This window comes from Eptesicus fuscus, chromosome 13 (assembly GCF_027574615.1).
Source record: "Eptesicus fuscus isolate TK198812 chromosome 13, DD_ASM_mEF_20220401, whole genome shotgun sequence".
Lineage (NCBI taxonomy): Eukaryota > Metazoa > Chordata > Mammalia > Chiroptera > Vespertilionidae > Eptesicus > Eptesicus fuscus.
This window is the reverse complement of record NC_072485.1, coordinates 43913349-43938072: the sequence shown is the minus strand read 5'-3', so window position 1 is coordinate 43938072 and position 24724 is coordinate 43913349. Positions and strand designations below refer to the sequence as shown.

General features: G+C 39.3%; 2 protein-coding genes across 2 annotated transcripts; one reads left to right on the top strand and one right to left on the bottom strand.

The window, feature by feature from the left end:
* The first annotated feature begins 5433 nt into the window (after nt 1–5433).
* Nucleotides 5434–6441, top strand: LOC103303473 (olfactory receptor 52H1-like). The gene has a single exon (XM_008160474.3). The coding sequence runs from the start codon at nt 5434–5436 to the stop codon at nt 6439–6441; it is 1008 nt and encodes a 335-aa protein (XP_008158696.3).
* Nucleotides 6442–10930: 4489 nt separating this feature from the next.
* On the bottom strand, nt 10931–11881 carry LOC103303474 (olfactory receptor 52B2-like). Its single transcript, XM_008160475.3, has one exon. The coding sequence runs from the start codon at nt 11879–11881 to the stop codon at nt 10931–10933; it is 951 nt and encodes a 316-aa protein (XP_008158697.2).
* Nucleotides 11882–24724: the final 12843 nt, after the last annotated feature.

Below are 24724 nucleotides of genomic sequence, written 5' to 3'. Positions count from 1 at the left end.
TATAGAGCTGTCCATGCATCTGGTACTTATTTCCTATCCATTCCTCCACATTTATAATCTCCTCTCCATCCTGAAAATGTCTGACCTAGACTTACCTCCTCGATGCCATCTTCTCAGACTCACAGTGTCTCAGTTCAATATTTCATACACAGCTTAACTTCCTTAATATATAGAATTGAATCTTGGGCCTTGCTTCATATGGTGTTTATTCCCTCCTGTCCTTTGGGAGCAGAGATTCCCCTCCCTCTTTTTATCTTTCCTTTCCTCAGCTACAAATTCCTCCTCCACCACTTGGGCAAATATGCCTTTGTTCAAATGGGACTCTAAGGCACATAGGGATATGCTCTGGCATAGAGCCAGATGGAAGAGATCTATTGTTAGACACTCTGAGCATCTAAGGGGGGATGGTCAGCACCTACTCAGAGGCTCTTAGCCTAAAAGTTTTCATTGAACTTGCTTTTGCATTCCCCATTTCAATATTACCCTCTATACGTTCAATCCTACTCTTTCTTACCATTGTCCTTCCTATAGCATTTTTCTTTCAGGCTTTTTTCACTTATTCACCTGACTAGAGTTTATTTTTAAACCCCTAGTAGTTCTTCCTCCTCATCTTCCTCCTCCTCTTCCACTTCTTCTTCTTCTTCTTCCTTCTTCTTCCTCTTCTTCTTCTTCTTCTTCTTCTTCTTTTTTTTTTTTTACCTCATTGCTTTCTCTTCTCCTAAAATCTATCATATTTTTATGTCATCCTAACAGAAAGGATATATGGGAATTATCACCCCAGTCTTACGCACTCAAAAATTTGACAAACCTGGATTTACCTGTTCTTTGGGTCAGAATTTCAGGTCAAAGTCCCCTAATTATAATACAGCAGTGGGTAGAGAGTGCTGTGAGAGTCCAGAGATAATTTTTCCTGGTGTTGGTTGGGGATACTTTACAGATAGTCACACTGCAGTTGGGACTAAAACAATTGTGTGTATGTGTGTGTGTGTGTGTGTGTGTGTGTGTGTGTGTGTGTGTGTGTTTGAGTGAGAGAGAGAGAGAGAGAGAGAGAGAGAGAGAGAGAGAGAGGGGTTATTGTGAGAGCCAACTGAGACAATGAATGTGATAGGACTTTACAAATAAAATAAATAGTGATGGTAATGCTTTGGAGAATTTGGGTTGAGGGATAAGATGGAAACTAGACTTCTAGAACCAGAGCAGAAACCAAGAAACTAAAGACTAGTATTCAGAAGATAGGAAATAATATAAATCAGTCTCAGGTTCCTCTAAAATGAGAATGACTCCCCTTTCTGAGCTAGACCTTACTTAATTTGTGGGTTTGTTTGTTAATTGAGAAAAGGTTTCCTTTATGAAATAGCTTTCAGTATATTCATTAGATTGTTCAACCATGGTCACTACCAAATGTCCTTTTGCTATTCCAGAGTCCCACTCAGGAAATCTCTTTACTTTTAGTTGTCATGTCTATGTAGGCTCCTCTTGACTATGGCAGTTTAGTTTTCCAATGTTTTTAATCCATTGTTATATTACTTTAATTCTTAAAATGGCTTTTTGTGTGTTTTTATTTTAAAATGTTAATTTTTTCTTTCATATTGTCAGAATGGATGGGATTGGTGTCATATGCTTCATATGATTTTTTTCTATTAAAATTCAACTCTGACTTGTTGAAATGAGAGAAAGTCAGTTTCATGTAAGGGGCTCAGAGATCTGCAAGCACTCACTCACACAGCTAGGCAAAATAGTAAATATAATTTCAGGGAAACAGAAGTTTATTTTACCCATTTTTATCTGCTACAGTTGACAAAGCTAATTGGCATACAACCACCTTTAAAACTCTGGTCTATTTTCCTCTGAGGTTTTCTGGACTTGATCTGGTTCAGTGAAATGGAAAGAGTAGTTAGCATCACAAAATTATAATATATCTTCAGCTCTTTCTGCAGATGTAAAACTTGCTTTGTATTATGTATTTGTTACACGGTTAGAAAGACAATTCACAAATGAAAAGCCTATGTAAGACACTGAGATCTATAGTATTTGGGGGAGGAGTGGCAATACATGAACATAATCAATAAAATGAAAGAAGAATAAGGAAGTGAGAATATCAAGAATAACTTAGGTTTCTGCCATAAGAAGCTGAATGTAAACCATACATTTCCAGTCACATGGTAAGCATTCAATGAATATGTGGTGGCCTAAGGAAGTGGTTTATGTAAAGATTTACTTTTATACATCTTTCTCAGAAATCACTGAGTTTCTTCAGTTCAAAAAATATCTCAATGCAATGACAAGTAGAGACTAGAAAGCCCCATTCAGTGAAATAGAATATGATATAATAATCCAGAAAAATCCTCACCTGATGGAGGAGTTGGGGCTGGGGAACTGAATGCATCAAAATTAAAGGGCATTGAAAGCCTGATACTCATATCTGTTCAACAATCATATCACATGGAACTCACCAGTGTCCCTAACCAATCAACTGTCTTATCTCCAAATATTCACATAAATATCTCATGGGATCCAGAATTGAAGGGTCACCAGCACACCATTCTTCCAAGTCAGAACCTGGAGCCTAACTACAGTGTCTTTAAATGTCTCATAGACATAGGCCATTCCCTGAAGAATCTCAGCACTCCCTGGTTTCTCTCCTGAGTCTAAAACTCTGAATCATATCCCACGTGCATGTGATTAAGATCAAGAAAATGTTAATGTAAACATTTATTACAAATAATAATGATATTGACTGGGGACTAGAGTCCTTGGAATCCCCCAAGGTTTTAGGCCCCTCTTTTTTCAGTCTCTTCATCCCCTGAGAAAACGACTAAGAGATAAAAAAGTTATGCTTTGCAGGTGTGTCTCTCTTTCCCAGCTAGAATTAAATGTCTTTCTCCCCATGCCTCACCTGCTCTGTATCCTTTCCTTCTTTCTTTTTCTATGTCTCCTACCCAATTGTGTTATGTTCCCTCCTGTATCTCTGTTCTCATCCTGGAGTTATCCTCTTCCAGACATTTACTGGCTTTCTAACCTAGTACCAACATCAAAATTAGTTGTCTGTGAGTATTATCTGAATGTGGTAATGATGATCATGGGAGGAGTCTTGGGGAAGCAGAATGAGAAAGAACAGGCAGTGTTAAAGGACTTTGTGATTGGCAGAATAATGAATAGCCCCTTCAAAGATATGCACAACCTAATCCCTGGAACCTGTACATGTTCCAGACAAAGCCACGGTGGTGGGGGCCAAGGCAAAGGCAGTTAGGGGCAATTAGGCCAGCAGGGGAGCAAGCATTTAGGGGCTATCAGGCCGGCGTGGGAGCAAGCAATTAGGGGCAAGATCAAGCCAGTGAAGGAGCAGTTAGGGGTGAGATCAGGCAGGCAGGCAGGCAGAGGTGGTTAGGGGCGATCAGGCAGGCAGGCAGGAGAATGGTTAGGAGCCAGAGGTCCTGGAAGGGATCGGACATCACCTGAAGGGTCCTGGATTGGACAGGGTGCAGGCTGGGCTGAGGGTCACATACCCCCGTGCACAAATTTTGTGCACCGGACCTTTAGTGTGTGTGTGTGTGTGTGTGTGTGTGTGTGTGTGTGTGTGTGTGTGTGTATTAACACAAGTAAGCAGTGACTGATTTGAGACTGTATTACTGGTTATTCTATGTGAAATCTTGCCTTCTTCCATGCTGGAAGAAACACATAGAGACAAATTATATTCTCAAGAAGAGTTCTTAATCATTAATGCAGGATTGGCCACATATCTGGGAAAAAGAATTCAAGAGAATAATAAAAATAATAATGCAAATCTTAATACAAACATCTGATTGTTTGGCAAATATATATATATAACCCATGAGCACAGATGATAGTGTGGTGAAGGCCTGGGAGGTGGGTGTGGGGTGGAGGGGTTAATGGGGGAAAATGGGGATATCTGTAATACTTTCAAAAGTAAAGCTATATTTAAAAAAAGTACTGTGATTGCACAAGCAAGGCAATAGAGACATGGTCTAGCAAAACTGGAGAAGGTTTCCTGAAGACATTAGCACTTGTAAGGGTCAAGAACAATGAGTAGAATTTAGACATAGTGAGAAAAGACAGTTTGCATCTATGGAAAAGGCAGCAATACAATCAATGAGGTGTAGGAATGATGGAGAAATTTGGGGAGTCCTCTATGAATACATTTTAGAGAAAAACGTGAGACACATTTATATAGGTAGAACCACTCTATATAGAGAAAGTATTGATGGCAAATCAGAAATAAAAATACTTGTTGGCAGAACAGGTGCAATTACATGCTTTTAAACAATGTTCTGAGTGTTTTGGTAATTTTATATTTTAAAGAGATCAGTATGGTAGCATGAGAAGAGAAGGATTTGCAATATATTGAAAGAACCAAAATTCTTTTTTAAAAATGTGTTTTTATTGATTTTTTTTTAAAGAAAGAGAGATAGGAAGGGAGAGGGAGAGAGAAACATTGATTGGCTGTCTCCTTCGTGCACCCCCTACTGGGGATTGAGTCCACAACCTTGACATGTGCCCTGACTAGGAATCGTACTGATGTTTTCTTGGTGCATGGGATGATGCTCAAACAACTGAGCTACACTAGCCAGGATAGAATCAAAACTCTTATTCTATGGTTCCAATTAGTGAGTAAGATGATTTGAGTAGATGAGGAAGTAGAGAAGAAAAGAAGTAGGCAGATCAAACAGGGATTTCAAATAAGGATCATAAGAGCTGGCAGATGTGAGATAGGGACTGAAGGAGTAAGAAGGGTTACTACCAACTCTCAGATCACTATGTTCCAGCAGTGGGAAAACGATGTGATGACATCAATATGTAGCTGATCAGGAAGCTGGCAGGTAGAAGAAGATAATGAGCCTTGGAACACTATTTATGAGTTGAAAAGGATATTTAGATAGAGATTGTCTTCCAGATATTGAAGAGGTGGGAATAAATTCTAGGCAGTGGTAGATAGACTCACCAGAGTCCTAGTGATACATTGGCATTAAAAAAAATGCAGATTTGCTAATTCACACATGGCCCCTCTTATTTATTTAAATGGATAGCCTTGAGATTTGTGTCAAGTAGGATATTTAATACTTACATCTTTGAGAAACCTCAAACTGAGTTATTTGGTGAGAGCAAGACAAACTTGGAATTTTAATTGACAGCAAAGGACCAATATGCTCCTAGGTCATAGATCTATTGGGACATGGTTCTAATATAGTAACACTGCAGTATGGTAAGGTAATATCTATACATGGGTAACGATTAAGGTTTTTGGGAAGCTTTTGATAAATGTTGTAGAGGTTGTGAGAAGAAGTAGATTGCATTTTTTCTTCTAGTGTTTGTTAAGTGATAGGACAGGAAGTATTGTAGTGACAGAAAAGACTCAAAAAGGATTTCATGAACAGTCAGTCCCAAGAATTAAATGTGGTATTTTGTCCTCAGGAAATGACAATCAACATGATGACAGCATTGAATTTGACAACTTTTAATCCAGAATCCTTCATTTTGGTGGGGATCCCAGGGCTGGAGCAGTTTCACATCTGGATTGGAATTCCTTTCTGTACCATCTACCTTGTGGCCCTTGCAGGTAATGGCATTCTTCTCTACCTCATCACTATGGACCGCAGCCTCCATGAACCCATGTTTTTCTTCCTCTCCATGTTGGCCTCTACGGACCTCATATTGTGTACCACCTGTGTCCCCAAAATGCTTGGCATATTATGGTTGAAAGCTCAGAAAATCACATTTTCTGGCTGCCTCACCCAGTTGTTCTTTCTCCACTTCAGCTTTTTTCTGGACTCAGCCATATTATTGGGTATGGCATTTGATCGCTACCTGGCCATTTGCTCCCCCTTGAGATACAGCAGTGTCTTGACCCCTAGAACAATTATCAAGATCATGGTAGGCATTGTTGGTCGGAGCTTTAGTATCATTTTGCCTGTTGTTTTCCTGGTGAAGCGTTTGCCCTTCTGCAGGACACATATCATCCCTCACACATACTGTGAGCACATAGCGGTGGCCCAGCTCTCCTGTGCTAGTATCTCCATCAATATATGGTATGGCTTTACTATGCCTCTAATGGCTATTATGTCAGACCTGATCCTCATTGGTATTTCCTACACTCTCATTCTTCGTGCTGTTTTTCACCTTCCATCTAGAGATGCCCGCCAGAAAGCTCTCAGCACCTGTGGGTCTCATGTCAGTGTCATTCTCATATTCTACACATCAGCCTTGTTCTCTGCCGTTACACATCGCTTCGGCCACAACATCTCTCGCACCTTTCACATCATGTTTGCTAATCTTTACGTAGCAATCCCTCCTGCACTCAATCCCATCATTTATGGTGTAAAAACAAAGCAGATCAGGGACAAGGTTGTCCTTCTACTCTTTCCTAAAGGGAACAGTGACCTGGGGATGAGGACATGGAAAATGAGATTGTGGAAAGTCAAGTAATTATATTTATTTAATATAATTTATTTATCAGACAGAGAAAAAACAAATACCATATGATTTCACTTATATGTGAAATATAAAGAATAAAATAAATAAACAAAACAGAAACAGACTATTAGATGCAGAGAACAAACTGGTTGCATGATGAGAGAGGGGCTGGGGGCTTGGTGAAAAATATGGGATTAAAAAGTACAAATAGGTAGTTAAAAAATAGTCCTGGAGATGCAAAATCCAGCACAGGGAATAGACAATAATATTGTAACTACTATGCATGATATCAGATGGCTAGAATTATAGGTGGGGATCACTTTGTAAATTATATAATTGCCTAACCATATGCTGTACACCTGAAACTAATATAAAGTAATATTGAATGTTGACTGTAATTAAAAAATAAAAGAAAACCACAATGACAACAAAATAGAATTTCTTATGTAAATCACTAGCAGAAGGCCCTCCAATAATGGATCCTATGGTTATAAATTTCAAGACTTCATTTCTCTTGGAGAAAATAATTGATAGAATTAATGAAAGAGAGGTAAGGATTTTTCAAGTCTTAAGAAAATGATAGGCATCAGATAGAAGTATCTTAATTTTCTACCATCAAAAACATAAATGCACAACATTTTTACTCTTTCTTTGGTCCCTTTATCCTGTTTCAATTTTCTCTTCTTAAAAAAAAAAAGAAAAGCTAGTAGTTAATTCATAGTCTTGTTGTGAGGTTAAATTTGTCTAGCACACAGTCAACTCATAAGTTTAATACCCACCAATATTTTGGTGAAAAGTCTAAATAAAGCCCACTCCCAATTTTTTCTCTGTACTATATAGTTAATTCTGTATTTGATAACTTCTCTTGATTATCCCATTTTCAAAATCTACATAAAAAATACCATCTGTTTCTCTTCCTTTCTTATTGATCAACACATTCTCTTGAACTTTCTATATTAACTAAATAGTACAAAAGTGAACTAGTTTCCAATGTCAAAATCTGTTTTTTTTATTTATTTTCTTTATTTCAAACTTAATTTACTATTGACTATGCCTTCTTAATATCCTTAAATTCATTCATATTTCACATTAAAATGTGATCACTACTTTCTCTCTGTCCTGGATTTTTCTCAGCAGCCTCATTTAAGAATTTGCTACCTTCATTTTATTTCTCTTCCATCTTATTTTTCACTCAAAAATTAGAGTGCTATTACTCTAAACTTCAACTAGATCATGTCAGTCCTTTATTTAAAATCATTGAACAGTTACTCATTTTGCTTAGAATAAAACCCCAATATTTTAACATATCTTCAAAGACCTTTATCATATGATTGGTGCTAAATATTTATTGCTTGCACTGACCCTACATTATGCTAAGTGAAAAAAGCCTTCACAAAAGGCTGACATATTGTATGGTTCCATTTTTGTCAAAAGTTCAGAATAGGCACATCCATACTGACAGAAAGTTAATTAGTATTGCCAGGTGATTGGGGGAAGTTTAAATAAAGAGAGTCCGGCCAGCATGCTCAGTGGTTGAGTGTTGACCTATGAACCTGGAGGTCATGTTCGATTCCCTGTCTGGGCACATGCCGATGGGCTCCATCCCCAGTGTGGGGCATGCAGGACACAGTTGATCAATTATTCTCTCTCATCATTGACGTTTCTATCTCTCTCTCTCCTTCTCCATTCCTCTCTGAAATAAATAAAAATATATTTTTAAAAAAGAGTGCTTAATGAATATTGGGTTTGTTTTAAGGGTGATGAAAATGTTCTGGAATTAGATAGTGTCAATAGTTGTACAACATTGTAAATGTACTAAAAGCCAGTAAATTACACATGTAAAATGGTTGAAATGGTGAAATTTATTTTGTGAATCTTACCTTAATAAAGAAGTTAAAAAATATGTTCAATATATGTAAATTATATATGAAGAGCCTATAGTAATAAGTGTGCCTGATTCCAAAATCTCTGTTCTTATCCACTCATAATCCTACCTCCCAGTGAGGCAGGATTTCTCTATACTGACTTCAGTCCTTCATATCTGAGTTAAACCAATGCTGAACTTTTCAGGTTCATCCGAATACAAGTATGTCAGGCCTAAAAAGAGCTGTAATCAGTGATGTGCTAGTGCTTTTCATACTGGCTCATAAGAGCAAAGTGTTAAATTTTTAGGAATTTTGCCAGGAAGTCACTTGAAATCAGTCATAGTGGAAGTATCTACACTTTGTGACTCAGCAAATCCATAAATCAAACCCCAAAAGTTAGTTATTAAGCTTTCACCATCACACCACTGGCTATGATCCTTTTGAAGTCCACTCACTGGCCTGGGTGTGGCTCTGGCCATGATGTCTTAACTTAGAATTTGAGCTTCAGCCACTACTGGGCTCTTTTCTTCTGACCTATAACTTTTATGTCCCCTGGTCATTTCCCCTCCCTCCCCCCCAATCACCCTTCATATTCCTAAGCTTGATAATATTGTTGGGATGGGGGAGGAACACATTATTGTGATTTAGACAGGCTCCTTTAGGTATGTGTATTTATGTGGCTACAGGGAATAGAGTGGGAAGGAGAGACAAGGATGGGCATAGGAACGGCAACCACATAAGACTTAGAGGGTTGAGAAGACCATTTATACTGGAGGTTTGTACTGATCCTGTGTTGGGTCTTAAATATTCATGTTATCAGTTTTATCCTGAATGTATACAAGTATTCTGGATCAGGGACAGATTATCATTATTCACATAAAAAGCAAATAATAAATGTGTGGTCCCTCATGCCCAATTCTTAGCCCTAGGGCTATATAATGAAGTCCAGGTCAAATGTCATATGAGAACTGTATTTCTCTGCTTATAAAATCCAGAGAGATTGCTCTTGCTCTCTCTACCTTCCCTTCTTCTGAGAAAGTTTCTTTGGAGACTCATGGGAAATAAATCTCTCAGGGGAAAAGATAAGACCATTGTCTTTATTTCTAAAACCCAACCATGTCTCCATACTTCTGGAGTTTAGTTAATCTCTCTGGAATCCTCTTACTATCTATAGTTATCTCATTCACTATAGTTATACAATAAATTTCCCAAGACTTGGTCTTAGCTCAGGATCCCAAGATTTTGACAAAATTTATTCAGAAAGTCCGACTTTGAAAAAAACCCACAAAAATGTATTTTCTCTATACATTTCTGGCCACAATAGGCCAGAAATCTGAGCAGACAGCTGGAAAGAAAGAAGTTCCATGGTTATGGAGCAAGGTAAAATTTTTTTGAAAATTTCCATAGGGGCTTTTGAAGGATAAGAAGTGCAAGGCTGGCCCATACTGCCTGGAAATATGGGCAGTGCAGATGGAGTACCTTCACCTGAATTATGCCTATCTGTGCCATCCTCTGTCTAAAGTGGGTGATGCACATCTGATAAGGCTGCTTCACTGTAGGGAGATGAAACCTGATGGGAAAAGAAAGGAGGAGGGATCTAGAAGGACTTTGCCATAGACAAAGAACAGAGCAAGAACAGGGTTTTTGCTTTGTTTTGTTCTTAACCTTTGACCATAAGGAGGGTGAAAGCTCATATCAGAGAACATAATGACATTAATGACAGTGACACAACACATTTGCACAGAATTTTATAGTTTCTAAAGTGCTTTAGCATCTACTTTCTTATTGGATCTTCATACAACAACCCTTGAGATAGATGATAAAAAGTTTAAAAAGAAGAGGGCTGTATAGAACACTCAGCATCCAAGGCAGATTGCATCTCCAAACGCTTTACTTAATTATCTTGTTCTTTTTTTATCTTCCCAAATCATGTACTTACAGCAGTAAATGTCATTTCATTTGTGTGCACAGCGCTATCAGGTATGCACATTTGTCTAACAAGGCTGTTCAGGTCTTTTGTGAATAAGATGAGCTAGAAGCAGGGGAGCCTCTGTGTTTCCCCAATTTGTACACAATGTTGATGTTCACTCATTTTAATTTGTATTCATCATAGCTGTTGGGAAGGACCCAGAGATCTAAAATATAAATAGCAGATGAAGGAGTAGTGTTTTTTAAATTTTATTTTTGTTTGATAGAAATAGAGATGTCATGTTATTAAATACTGCAGAACCCTATGAGCATGCAAAAATAAAACTTTGTTAATACACTGATTTTCAAGAACCTAGTTACCTCTGAAATAAGGAACTCATGCAATTTGGACCATCCCTAAATATATATATATATATATATTGTTTCCTAATTTCACAGCAAGTACAGCCTATCCTAAATGGCAACTGTTTCTCCTCTTTTCTATTTTTTTAAATTTTATTTTATTCTTTAAAGTATTACAAATAGTAGTACATACGTCTCCTTTTTTTCCCCATTGACCTTCCCTGGACTCCTCTACCACCACCACCCTCCCACCCCCCGCACATGCTCTCACCCCGCCCCCCCATGTCTTGCATCCATTGGTTATGCTTATATGCATGCATACAAGTCCTTTGCCTATAAAAAATCACAATGCTATCCAGTCAACCTCAGCAATACTTCCCTTTTGAAGAAAATACAAGGGCCACTCGTTCACGAATTTGTTTAGTCTTTACTCCATAGATAACTGGGTTCATCATGGGGGGAACAAGAACATACAGGTTGGCCAGCAGGATGTGGACATGCTTTGGGATTTTTCTGCCAAAGCGCTGAGCAATGACAGTAAAAATCCCTGGAAGGTAGAACATGAGGATGACACAGACATGGGAACCACAGGTGCTGAGCGCTTTCATCCGAGCATCATGGGATGGCAGCCTGAAGACTGCCCGCAGAATAAGCCCATAGGAGACAACTATTGTCACCATATCTAGCATAACACTGAGCAATGGCACAGAGATTCCATACCAAATATTGATGGTGATATCAGCACAAGCCAGCTTTGCCAGCCCCATGTGTTCACAGAATGTGTGGGCAATGATGTTTGTCCGGCAGAAGGGCAGGCGTTTCACAAGGAAGACAATGGGGAAAACAGTTGCAAAACTCCTGAGCACTACAGCACCCCCTATTTTGCCAATGACACCATGGCTAAGAATGGTGGTATACCTTAGTGGGTAGCAGATGGCTACATAACGGTCAAAAGCCATGGCCAAGAGAATGCCTGACTCCACTACAAAGGCAAAATGCATAAAGAAGAGCTGGGTTATACAACCACCAAAGGAGATGTCCATGTCATCAAACCAGAAGATGCTCAGAGCTTTGGGTACTGTAGATGTAGATAGGATCAGATCCCAAAAAGCTAGCAAGGAGAGGAAGAGGTACATGGGTTCATGAAGACTGCGCTCTACTGCCACCACGTAGATCAGGATTCCATTTCCTGCCACAGCCACCAGGTACATCAGGCAGAAGGGAATGGAGATCCACATGTGTAACTCCCTCAGTCCGGGGATGCCAATGAGGACAAACATATCATAATTGACAGTGGAATAGTTGGGAGCTGACATGATTGAATTATGGTATGAAATGCTCTTCACTTATCTGTAAGGAGAAAGACAGTTAGAGAGCTAGCCTATCACACCCAAAAAGTGTACCACTATATTTTTTAACTCTCAGTGAGCTCAGATCTGCTATAGAAAATCTCTGTTAATGAGTTTTTAACTACTCAGAGGTTTTAATTATAGACTCAAATGTGTGCAGTAATCTGTTTTGCAGAGAAAGATTTCAAAGATTCAAAGTGGGATCAAAGAATTTTTAAAAGATACTTCCAAGGAAAATCCACCAGTAGGCACTATTTTCTCACACAATTAAACAAACTTAAAATGATAGTCATATAAAATGGTAAAAGTCATGATAATTAATTTTATTCTCTGACTAAACATTTTAAGATAAAAAAATGATGAATATTTATAAAGAACATAAAAAATAAATAGAAACACAAAGTTTTTTTCTTATTGAACCAAACAACAGTTCTGTTATCTGGCGCACACACTTACCTAATAAACTGTTTTTTATTTACTATTCTTTTACCTTTTTCCCCTTTTTTTAATTCTTATTTTTTTCTTTAATTATGCATTTACTAGTAATATATTCAAAAGGCTGATGCATTGTATTTGTTAAACTTAAATAACTATATAGATCATAAATGAAATGTTTCAGAGATGTTTTATTATTTAAGTGAAAAGGTCAATAATAGTAATTTAATTAATAATAAATAATACTAATCCCTGACATTTTACCATTTACAAGGTGCTTTCATACAAATCTCAGATGAACTTCACAGCAACCTATTACCCATATTTCATGTCTGTGAAAACTGAGGCACAATGTTGCCTAAAGAAGGATCCAAAAGTGGATCTTGCTCTAATTCTAGGAATTTTTCCATCTCATTTTTCATGGTTGCCTAATCAACAATTGATCTATAATTACTAAGCATCTATTGATCACCTGCCATGTGTACAAAAAGACATCAACATGTACATAAAAGGGGAAAAAGAGTTCAAAGCCTATAAAATAAATATCTTGCATATAGGATTATAATCTATGTGAATAAAGGTGTCAATATAAGTGTTTTCTGTTTCTATGTTTTATAAATTATTACCTGTTGATTACAGATATATTTTTGAAGTTTTATTAGCATTACCACTATGGTTAGGGATGCTGCTACTTGAGAATGAATGGAGTTTCAGTGTAGCACTTGGTGAGTACTTGTTCTGAAAGTTGGGATGAGATTCTGTACTAGGGTTTACCCAGATTATTCAAAAATATTACATTTCTATCCCAGAGTTATCTTTATTAATATATCTAACTTTATTACTTTAAAAAAGCATGATCAGAAATAAGTAACTTGAGCAATTCAAAAATTAAATCATAAATAAAAGTGGATACAACTACTTATTTAAGCTCTTCTTAAAATAGATTTGATATTTCTTTCTTTATTGATTTTTAATTTAATTTTTAAAATTGTTGACAGCATTATTGATGTCCCACATTCTCCCCTCATTTACCCGTTCATTCAAACCCCTTACCCCGGACCCCCATCCCAGGCCTTCATCACACTGTCTGTGGGCTATGCATATATGCATATATGTTCTTTGCTTAATCTCTTCCTGTCCCACCCTCTTCCCTCCCCTCTTAGATCTTTCAGTCTGTTCCTTGTATCCATGTCTCTGGAGCTATAAACTGACAAGATAGATTTTTAACTTTTTAAAATGTGTGTGTGTGTGTGCGTGCGTGCGCGCGCGCGCACACACACACCAGGATTGAATTTGAATAAAATTAGTAAGCAAAGAAATTTTGTCCTTCAGAGAACACAGTACAGTTGATCTCAAATCTCCCCTCCCAGAAATTTTTGTGAAACCCTCCTACCCCATGCTTAAATGGGTTTCATCACTGAAAAAGGAACTTATGATGAAAGAAGCTATATACTTTAAAGAAGATAGAAACAAAAATTCCAACCTTTGAAATAGCCTACAAATTAATAAATAATCTTCATTACAAAGTAAATTAATTTTCTTATTAACAAAAAAAAACACACACACTTTTTATTCAGTACCGGGAAAGATAGACCTACACAAATAAATGCTGTTTAAAGTTTACCATTTATTATTAAATAAAAATGAGATCACAAAAACATGTATGCTTGGTGTCAGTGTGGAACAAATAGCAATGATGTATAAACATATTTTCATAGGTAGGCTGTCTAGTAGATAAAATATAGAAATATAACTATTACATCTGGGTATTGAACTAATGAATCACTTTATCTTAGAATAAATGGTGGAAAAATATTTTACTATTGTCAAATACATGACAATAATTTGTTGAAGTTTGTTTCATTTTTAAATTGAGTGCTAAAAATTTGAACTTTCATTAGAAGTTATTTAATTTATATCATCTATCCTTAAAGGAATGTACGCAATATTCTCTCTAATCCACAGTAATTTAATTTTCTGTTGGACTAGCTCCAGGTTCATGAAGCATTTGGAGTTGTCCTCCGAAGAGTGTGGTATTGATTACTAGCACTTGAAATTTTGTTGGTGCCGTAAATTGGCAAAGGAAAGGGAGATACAGTTACCAAAGAATAATGGTATGTATGGAACAATATATACTTGTTCTTTATTTCATATTAAGACATCTTCCTAATGTTACTTACAGTTAAAACTAGGGCTTTTTTTTTTTCTTACAAAGATTAACTTTCTGGGCAAAAAACAAAACATCTCTGATGTGGTGTCTCAAGCTTTTAAAGTGGAAGAAGCTATGTGTATTCGCCCAGACTTAATAGGTAACTAAAGAGTTAAAGTCAGGAGTTAGCCACCCATAGAGAGGAGATTTGAGAAGCACCCACAGCATCCCTAACATCCCTAACCTATGGAGAGCTCCTTTTCCCCAAACTACCCACCCAGGCACATCTCAAATCAGGAGTTCTACCCTAGCTGGTTTGACTCAGTGGATAGAGCGTTAGCCTATGGACCTAAGTGTCCTGGATTTGATTCTGGTCAAGGGCACATACCTCAGTTGCAGGTTCTTCTCGGCCCTGCCCTGTCAGGGAGTGTGCAGGAGGCAACCAGTCAATGTGTTTCTCTTACATCAATATTTCTCTGTCTTTCCCTCTCTCTTGCCCTCTCTCTAAAAGTCAATGGAAAAATATCCTCTGGTGAGAATTGAAAATAAAATAAAACAAAAGATTAGAACACTTTCTTGAAATAGACTCTATTGTGGTGAAGTCTTGGGAGGGGTGAGTGTGAGGAGGAGGGGGTCAATGGGGGAAAAATAACAAAAACAAAGGGGACATCTGTAATACTTTTAATAATAAAGATAAATTTAATTTAAAAAAAAAGCTTATTTCATTCAGGGGCCCCAGACTGCTGACATTCTCCTCGTATGTGTATCTGTGAGTAGAAAATTAGAATGAGATCATCACAGCTGCAAAATATCACTGAGAAAGGCTCAGAGGGCAAGGTACAGAAATGGACGTTATTCCTGGGAAAGAGCACAAAAAGGATGAACCTAGGGGTGGGGAAAAATCACTGCAGGGGGGGGGGGGCAGGGGGATGTAGATCCAGAGAATAAGAAGCATGGGGAAGGGTAGGCAAAAAAGTACACTTTACCTCCTGACCACGTGACCAGTCCACAGACACAGGAACGCCTTTTTGCAATCTGCGTGGTGACAGTAACTGTTCCTTGTCTGTGTGTCTAAGTTCCCTGGAAATGTTCCACCAGCTATGTGTGCATCCTAGTTCACTCACCGGCTTCCATTCCCTCAGCCACAGAAGGGAGACTCCCCACAGTACAGAATGAGCCTGAGAATACTTATTGCTCCTGGAAAGTCCGAAGGGAGTGGCATCAGGGACTTGGTGCCTAGCCCTGCCCCCAGCTAAACTGCAGACAGGGACAAATGAGTCAAGAAAATACTTCATTCCTTTTTGGCTGCACTGCCAATCACATGGATTGTTCATGTACTGATTGTTCATGTACTGAGCAGTGAGCCCATAGAGGTGTCTAGGGCACAGACTTTAAAGGAGCATTTAAGATCCTGAGAGTCAATGCCCCCTTAATTTTGCATCCTAGGCATCTCACTAGCCTCGCGTTATTCTCAGCTCTGGAGAGAGCATTAATCAATTAATTCCTGTGACCTTTCAGCATACCGAGCTCCACATCATCTCTGCCTGGACTACAGTGAAAGTGCCCAAACTAATTTTTCTGTCTCTAAAGCTTTACTCCAAGTGCATCTCACTTCATTCCAGTAGTTAGTCCTCATGACAGCCAGAATTAACTTTATAATATGTCAATTTCACTGTCACACTCTCAAGTGAAACCTTCCATTAGCCCCTTCATCCCTTAGCCTTTGGAATAAGACCCAACCAAGTTTCAAGGCACAAGGAACAAGTTCCTGCTCAACTCCCAAACTCTTCTGATTTCCTCCTTCCCTCTTCTCAGCCTCATCTACATCCAGGGTGTGTGCCTGTCAAGGTGCAGACAGTTCCCTGACTCTCACTGTTTTCTGATTTGCTTCTGCACATTTGAAATGTTCTCTCTGCCTAGCATGTTTCTATTACCACTAGAAGCCCGGTGCACGAAATTCGTGCATGGTGGGGGGTTGTCCCTCAGCCCAGCCTGTACCCTCTCCAATCTGGGACCCCTGGAGGGATGTCCGACTGCCCGTTTACGGGCAGCATGATCACCCCCTAACCACTCCGCTGCCAGCCTGGTTGATGCTTAACTGCTCCCCTGCCAGCCTGTTTGCCCCCAACTTCCCTCCTCTGCCAGCCTGGTTACCCCTAACTGCCCTCTCCTGCAGGGTTGATCACCTCCAACTGCCCTCCCTTGCAAGCCTGGTCCCTCTCAACTGCCCTCCCTTGCAGGCCTGGTCCCTCTCAACTGCCCTCCCTTGCAGGCCGGGTGCCTCCCAACTGCCCTCTCCTGCTGGCCATCTTGTAGTGGCCATCTTGTGTCCACATGGGGGCAGGATCTTTGACCACATGGGGGCAGACATATTGTGTGTTGAAGTGGTGGTCAATCTGCATATTACTCTTTTATTAGATAGGATAGAGGCCTGGTGCAGGGGTGGGGGCCAGCTGGTTTGCCCTGAAGGGTGTCCCAGATCAGGGTGGGGGTTCTCTTGGGGCGTGGGGTGGCCTGAGCAAGGGGCCTGTGGTGGTTTGCAGGCCGGCCACGCCCCCTGGCAACCCAAGCGGAGGCCCTGGTATCTGGAATTTATTTTCCTTCTACAATTGAAACTTTGTAGCCTGGAGCGGAGCCAAGCCTGCTGCTCCCTCCGCTGCCGGCAGCCATTTCTGTTTCAGTTAATTCACCTTCTATAATTGAAACTTTGTAGCCTTAAGCGGAGGCTGGGCCTGGACAGGGTGTGCGGAAAGCTTTGCTTCCCCTGTTGCCGCCGGCAACCGTGGCTTGCTCTCTCAAGCCACGTTCTGCCACCATTTCTGTTTGAATTTGTTTACCTTCTATAATTGAAACTTTGTAGCTTGAGTGGAGGCTTAGGCCTGCAACAGCTCTCGGAAAGCTTGGCTTGCTCTGTTACCTGGGAAACCTTGTTCTCTGTGGCTGTAGCCATCTTGATTGGGTTAATTTGCATACTTGCTCTGATTGGCTTGTGGGCGTGGCTTATGGGCGTAGCTTGTGGGTGTGTCGATGGTACGGTCAATTTGCATATTACCTTTTTATTAGGTAGGATGGTTTGCCTTGAAAACTCCCATTTTTCCTTTAAAAGACAGCTCCAGTATAAACTTTTTGACCATCCTGCTCTCTTTCCTAACTATATTAGTAATTTTTACTGTGTCCTCACAGCTCCTTGTGTTTTTTTTTTCCTGTTTCTTGTCACTCTGTACTGAATTGCCTGCTTCTGTATGTGTTTTTCCCACTAACCAGTGACCTCCTTGAGGATAGTAAAAATCACCTTAGCCATATCTGCATCCACAGCATCTGTTGCACTGTAATGAGAGTAAGATAAAACTTAAAAAGTTGACTGTCATGTGATGTGCCAAACAATTTGCAAAGTGCCCTATATGCAACATCACAATCAATCCTCCGACTTATGATACAGGTAAGATCTCCAAGTATACGTGGACACATGAGGAATGGTGGAGTTGGTAAATTGCAGCCAGTAGTCAGTGTTTTACCTTAAGTTCTTTCCTCTTAATCCCATCTTCTATGCTGTCCTGCAGACTGCCTCAACCTGTAAAAGCATAAAGGAATAAATGGAAAACTGGAGCAGAGAACATGTTAGCTCAATATCATCTCTCAAGATAGTTTCTTGGATAGGCTATTTACATACCAAAAAGGATTTTATTGCCCATAACTTTTATATTTTTTTTTACAGTGAATAGTTTTTATATTTAGAATTCACCAATTGGACTCAGTTTAAATGTCCCAATTTTGTTTGCATCATTCAAAGCATCATAGTTGGCAGCCAGTCAAACATATGCTTTCTTTTCTTCATCAGGCCTGATCAGGGTATTGGCTTTGGCTACTCCATGACGTAGAGTTTCTTCATAGCCTATTTGATCTGGCACTTGTTGGCTTTGACATCCACTATAAACATATGTGTATTGTTGTTTTCTATCTTCTTCCTGGCTTACTTGGTAGTCAGGGGGAAACTGATGATGGCATAGTGGTATTTTTATAGTGGTATTTTTGGGCTGCCTTTGGGACTGCAGTGTCTTGGGTAGGTGATGTACAGATGTGTGTGTGTGTGTGTGTGTGTGTGTGTGTGTGTGTGTGCGCGTGTGTGTGTGACAGTGAGAATTTTATTATAAGTCTGGTGTAAAGCATATTAGCCCTGATCACATAAACTATATTCTAGAGGATTTAGTTTCACATTTGTAAAAAATATGAAATTTACCTGATGTACTATTGTGAAAATTAAACAACAGTATGTTTTTAATAACTTCTGTCATTGCTAGCACATAATTAGTCATCAAATATGCTGTCATTCATATTTTTGTTTGCCTCTCAAATGCATGATTTTAAGAATACATATTAGTTTACTTTCAACTTTACTATTCTTGTTTTGTTTTAAGAAATAAAATAACATGATGAAAGAATTGTGGGATCTAATAACCAAAATAATCTGATATAAAATGGAACCAGAAACATGGAACAGACAGGCTGGTGCCCCAGGGAAGGCAGATGGAGGTGAGTGGATAAAGAAGGTGAGGGGAGTAGCTAAAGAATATATATGTATACCCCATGGACACAGACAATTGATTGGTGAAGGTTAGGAGAGTGGATTGCTGGTGTGGGTGGAGGAGGGAAAGGAGGGAAAAAGAGGGTCACCTGCAATAATGTTAACATTAAAAATTTTTAATAAAAATTATTATTCACAGAAATGCAGTAAGTATAAGAAGTACAATTGTGGGACTTCTTAACAATAGTGTAGTTAAGTTTTATTGCCCAGCTCAGCCTTAATTTTGGAGTAAGCTGCAAGTTTTCAGGAACAAAGAGAAAAGTCAGTTCTTCACCTCCAATGAAATAGCAGAGACATTATTTCTACAATGGATATTCCCACCAATTCAGAAATTATGAAATCTCCTCGTCTTTTGGCATTTTTATTCCCAAATTTGTCCCCAGAAGTAAAACTTAACTAACTAACTAACTAACTAACTAACTAAATAAATAAATAAATAAATAAAATGGGCTGTCTTGTCAATTATTATCTGTTCTGATCCCTGTATGTCCATAGGAATTTCTAAATTTCTCACTTTGGATGATCTTTGATATAATAAAGGATTGCAAGGTGAATATTCTGTGTGTGTGTGTGTGTGTGTGTGTGTGTGTGTGTGTGTGTGTGTGTGTTTGAGATTAATCTTCTAAAATTTCCTTTTTATCTCTGTCTTCTTTTTACCACATTACTATGATGACTGATGCTGTGACTTACTAGCGATACTCTTCAATTATTGACAAAAATAAACTCCAGGGACATTCGTGTGTTTTCAGTAACTGGAATCCCAGTTCTCCAATTCACGATGAAGTCCCTAGTTACAAGGAAAAAAAAAGACCTGAATGTTTAGACACAGCGCTTTGCAGGTCCTAACACCACTGTCAAGACTACTCAAGCTCTGCTTCTGACACCCTCCCTCCAACCCCCCCACCTCCACCCCCCACGCCACACACACACCCCAAGCAGGTACTCACAGGCTTACTTTTGTTTTCAGTTGTTTTCTCCTAATTGGCCTCACTCTTTCAGGTGGGCTGACAGCCTATGGCCAGTCCCCAGGACTGAAGAGAAGCCTGTTCTTCTACTCACCCCCCACCCCCGGTGTGAGAGTGGGGAGTTGAATCTGCAGTGATAGTTCATGCAGGCCTTGGTACGATCCCATGTCCAGTCTTCTGAAATACAGACAATTTATTGCTCTTGAGTAAATAGTATAAGTAGATATTCTGTTTTTAGGGTCAATATATTTTATGTCATAACAAACAGCCATATCTATTTTTTAATTGTCTTAGTTTTCATTAAAACAGTTGAGAATGAAGAATAGAATGATTTGCGGCCTGGTGGTAGATGCAGAGATATATAGTAGAGTGATTTTTTAGAATAGTCTACATTTGATCTATAAAACTTGTTGACAATTGAAGGTGAGTGGAGGGCTCAGTGTGTGGAGTGTACAGGAACAGGCTAGGATGTGTGCCTCCCACAAATCCCATATCCATTGTTTTATGCTTGCCTCCCTTTGAATCTCTGACCTAAACCCACATCCTCGGCCCCAGAGAACTAATGTGCTCCCTCCTGACTCTGTATGAGATGTTTGTATGAGGTTCAGTGCTTTTGGGATGAGAAGAAAGAAATCCTTTTGTTAATAAGATGTGTAAAAGCTGGCTCTTTATCAGATTTCTTCTCTTTAGCTCCCAAGAAATCCCTTTCTTTAAAAACATAAACCACAACATATAGTATGCATTTTTGAGTAGGTTGAGGAAGGGCTGCTTTGGACTGTAAAATGTTGGATCAATCTAAAATTTGAAAAAAGCAGATACAGAGAGGCCCTGATGTGTTTGAGCTTGTGTATGAATACAGTATAAAAATATTAATCTGCAAAATGTTTAAGGAAATCAGAAGCCCAAAGAGAGTATTGGAGAGCAGGGGGAGTGGTACTGGTGTCCTGGGAACTTCCACTGAGATATCAAATTTAAGGTGGAGAGACACCAGTGAGCAAAACAGAGCTTATAAGGCCAATAAGAAGTGTGGGCCAATGGGAAACCAGAATGACCCATGATCCTTCTCCCATCACTTAAAGTCCATCTCCAGAGTTAAGCACATTGCTGTGGTCTACATCCCAGCATATTATGTTCTGAAGTCCAGGGAATAATACATTCTCTTCAGGGCTCTGTGTTTTCTTTAGTCCTTACATCTCCTGTTGGATCTACGATTTTTTAATTGTTTCTGGACTAAAAAGACACAGGGCACAGGAAGTAATGTGTTAGAGTGTAGTGGTGTAGATCAAACATGTCAAACTCAAAGGCCAACACGGGCCAAATAAACAGGGTTTAAGTTTATGTGGGCCGCAAAAAAACAAAAAACTTCAATTTTCATAGAAATGTAGTTTATTTTGATAGAGACATGCTGAGTACAAAGGACTGAAATAAATGAATAATCATTCATATAAAATAATAGAACATTTTAATAAAAATTAATATTTTTCTTGAACATTTACTTACCAGACACTGAATAACTACACAAATTAATAAGCATAATGAAAATAAACCTATTTTTCTTGTTCTCCGAAAGCAAAATATTTCCTGTTGTGCACACCAAACAAGTCAGTACAAGACTAATGATGTGGCAATTGGCTGCTAAAATATTCGCTGCTATTATTAGTGGAGAGAAATGGTGAACCTTCGAATAAGGCGTGTTAGGGAAATGAATGCAACATGATTATAGTAATCAGTCATTAGCAAACATTGTAGTTTATTATTAATAATTATGTATAACAGGATATTATAAAAATAAGTTATGACATTTTTATTAAAACATTCTTACATACCGTTATATTGGCTAAGCTGCAAAAATATTTGTTGTGGGCCACATGTGGCCTGCGGGCCATGAGTTTGACATGTTTGGTATACATAAACAACAGACATTCAGGTAAGTATCCGAGTATATCTTAGGAACAAAACAGAATATGAGAAGAATTGTTTAAAATTTGTCAAAGGAATTTACATAAATGCTAATAATACCAGAATTTGATTATGACCACAGCAATTATGTTGACCTCAACACCACCAATAGAACAGAACCATGATTATCATCAGCAAGTTCAATATAATTAAAATTATATTCATAGCAATATAATTGTATGTTTTTCTATTTACATATCACTCCCCATATACAATATCTTGTATGTAAATCTGACACAATGAGGAATAGCATAAAGGAGGTTCCTACCTGCCTTCATAAATCTTACTCTTATTGGGTGCAGGGCTAGATGAAGAGGGATGCTCAATGACAGTATTTGTAATGACAAAGATGATAAAAGAAAATAAATGTCAGCTTTCAGAATGTAATTTGTACAAAATTTACATGCGTGTCATTGCACTTGCAGAGCATCATGAGTTTATTTTCTGTTTAAAATAATTTTATTCATACCCTTGAAACTGAAACTGTCAGTATGCCTCAACAATTATGCCTACATAAATTCCAGTTCCTGCCTCATACATATACGTAAATCAGTAAGAATTTATAAGGTAAGATTGCTTAATCTTCTCTGGATTACAACCAATACCAAAATATCTGTGCTTTAATTAGAAAAATGGTTGATGTTACAGTCACCTTCCCTGTCTCATATAAGTTAATGTTTGAAGACTGCCAAGCTCTGTAGTCTTGTCAGTCAGGGACCCTTGTCTGGAGCTTCCACCCACTTGTAGCTGCAGCATCAGAAACATGTTCTCAGAAAAAGATGATCAATAACAGGGTACAGACACATGTAGAGGAAACAGAAATGTTTCAGTTCCTTTTAAAAAATTATATTTACTTTTATTTTACTGTTATTCTATTTTTATAAGAGTACTATGGCATGTCTTAGTTGTACATTCTTTTATTTATTATTTATTATTTTTAAAAAATCTTTTTTCAGTTCTACTTTTGATTGATGTTGTAAAAAGGACCAAATGTTTCCCCCAGGAAATGGGGAAAATGCACGATTATGGAGGTGTGAGTGTTGCACAGGGAAAGACTCCACTTGAAGAGCACCACGTGTTAACCTTCATGTTCTTCCTGCCCCTGAGTTGCTGGTAACATGTCATTGACAGAGATGTATCACATTATGACTGGAAGGCTTCCTCCTCTGGCCTGTCTAGGTCAGAATGAAAACTGGTAATTAACAAGTGGAACCCTAAGATTCAATGGTGTAGAAAAATTTTCTCAATTTTTGAATCTTTTCTAAAATTTTATTTTTATATTTCACAACTAGGGGCCCAGTGCATGAATGCGTGCACCTTGAAAGGAACTGTGGGCTGCAAGGCAGCGGTGAGCACAGGGATGGGTCTTGGCCAAGACCCATCCTCCATGCCCCTGCCTGGCCCCTCCCACTGCAGCCTCCAGTCCCCTGTCTGCTGGCAGCCCCACTCCTTCTGTTGCCATTCCCATGCACTGAGGGCGCTGGCCCCACTTGTACCAGCTGACGGTGTAGAGCGATTGGGGCCAGCACCAGCAGTGGGTGTGAGCGGCGGCTGCTGCCCTGATCACCCCTCAGGAGCAAGGAGAGGTGGGGAAGCCCTGAGGGGTGATCAGGGCCAGCAGCCACTACTTGTATTGGCTGACAGTGCCGAGTGATTGGGGTCAGAGACAGATGCCAGTAGCGGCTGAGAGCAGCAGCTCTGGTGCCGGCAGTGGGTGAGAGCACTGGGCAGGACAATGGTGTACGGGAGCAAAGAATTTTCTGTAACCACCAGAGGCTTGCCCCAATGACAGCAAACTGGCACCCCGCCTTGGTCTGGTGACCCCACTCACCTGCTCCACCATCCTGCGCAGCTGACGCCTGCCATGTTCCACGTGTGCCCCCTGGTGGTCAGCGCACATCATAGAGACCAGTTGTTCAGTTGTTTGGTTCTGCTATTTAGTCTGTTTGAATATTAGGGTTTTAAAACTGAACAACTGATGGGTGATTGGGGCAGGAGCTGCCACTCGCACCTGCTGGCCACACTGACCTTGCTTGCACCCACTGCTGAAGCTGGCCCCAATCACTCCACACCATCAATGGGTGCGAGCAGGGCCGGCACTGTCAGTGCATGGGAGTGGCAGTGGTGGGAGTGGGACTGCCAGCAGACAGGGGACCAGGGACCGCAGTGGGAGGGGCTGGGCAGGGGTACAGAGGATGGGCCGAGACCCACCCCTGTGTCCACCCCTGCCTCTCGGCCCACAGTTCCTTTCAAGGTGCATGAATTCATGCACTGGGCCCCTAGTATATAGATAATAGCTACTATCTCTCAGCTCAAATGAACTGAGTTCTATCACTGATTATTTTCTCCATCAGACTCTGCATTACAAAGTGCAGGTACCCAGCCTTTGTGGATGATGATTTTATCCATAGTAAGTAGTTTAGTACATGACTATAGGATAAGTTTAACTAGTAGGTGTAGAAATGAACTGAAATTCTGAGTATTCAGGCAAGCTGTAGAATGTATAATTGGATTTCACATTTTTCTTATTCAAATATTCTTGCTAGAATAATCTGAGAAAGGAATAAAAACACAGTGATTGAGTGCCAAGCTGGAATAGGTCCTAGAACATACTGAAGCATTAACTTTCCCAAGTGTTCCACATGGTGGCGTCCCATTGTTTTTGTTAAGTTTTTGTTTTGCTTAGTTTCGTTTCCACTCCTATGAATTTAACTTTCATT

Excerpts from the sequence above, each read along its gene's own strand:
- LOC103303473 (XM_008160474.3), top strand. The coding sequence starts at position 5,434 with ATGACAATCAACATGATGACAGCATTGAATTTGACAACTTTTAATCCA.
- LOC103303474 (XM_008160475.3), bottom strand. The coding sequence starts at position 11,881 with ATGTCAGCTCCCAACTATTCCACTGTCAATTATGATATGTTTGTCCTC.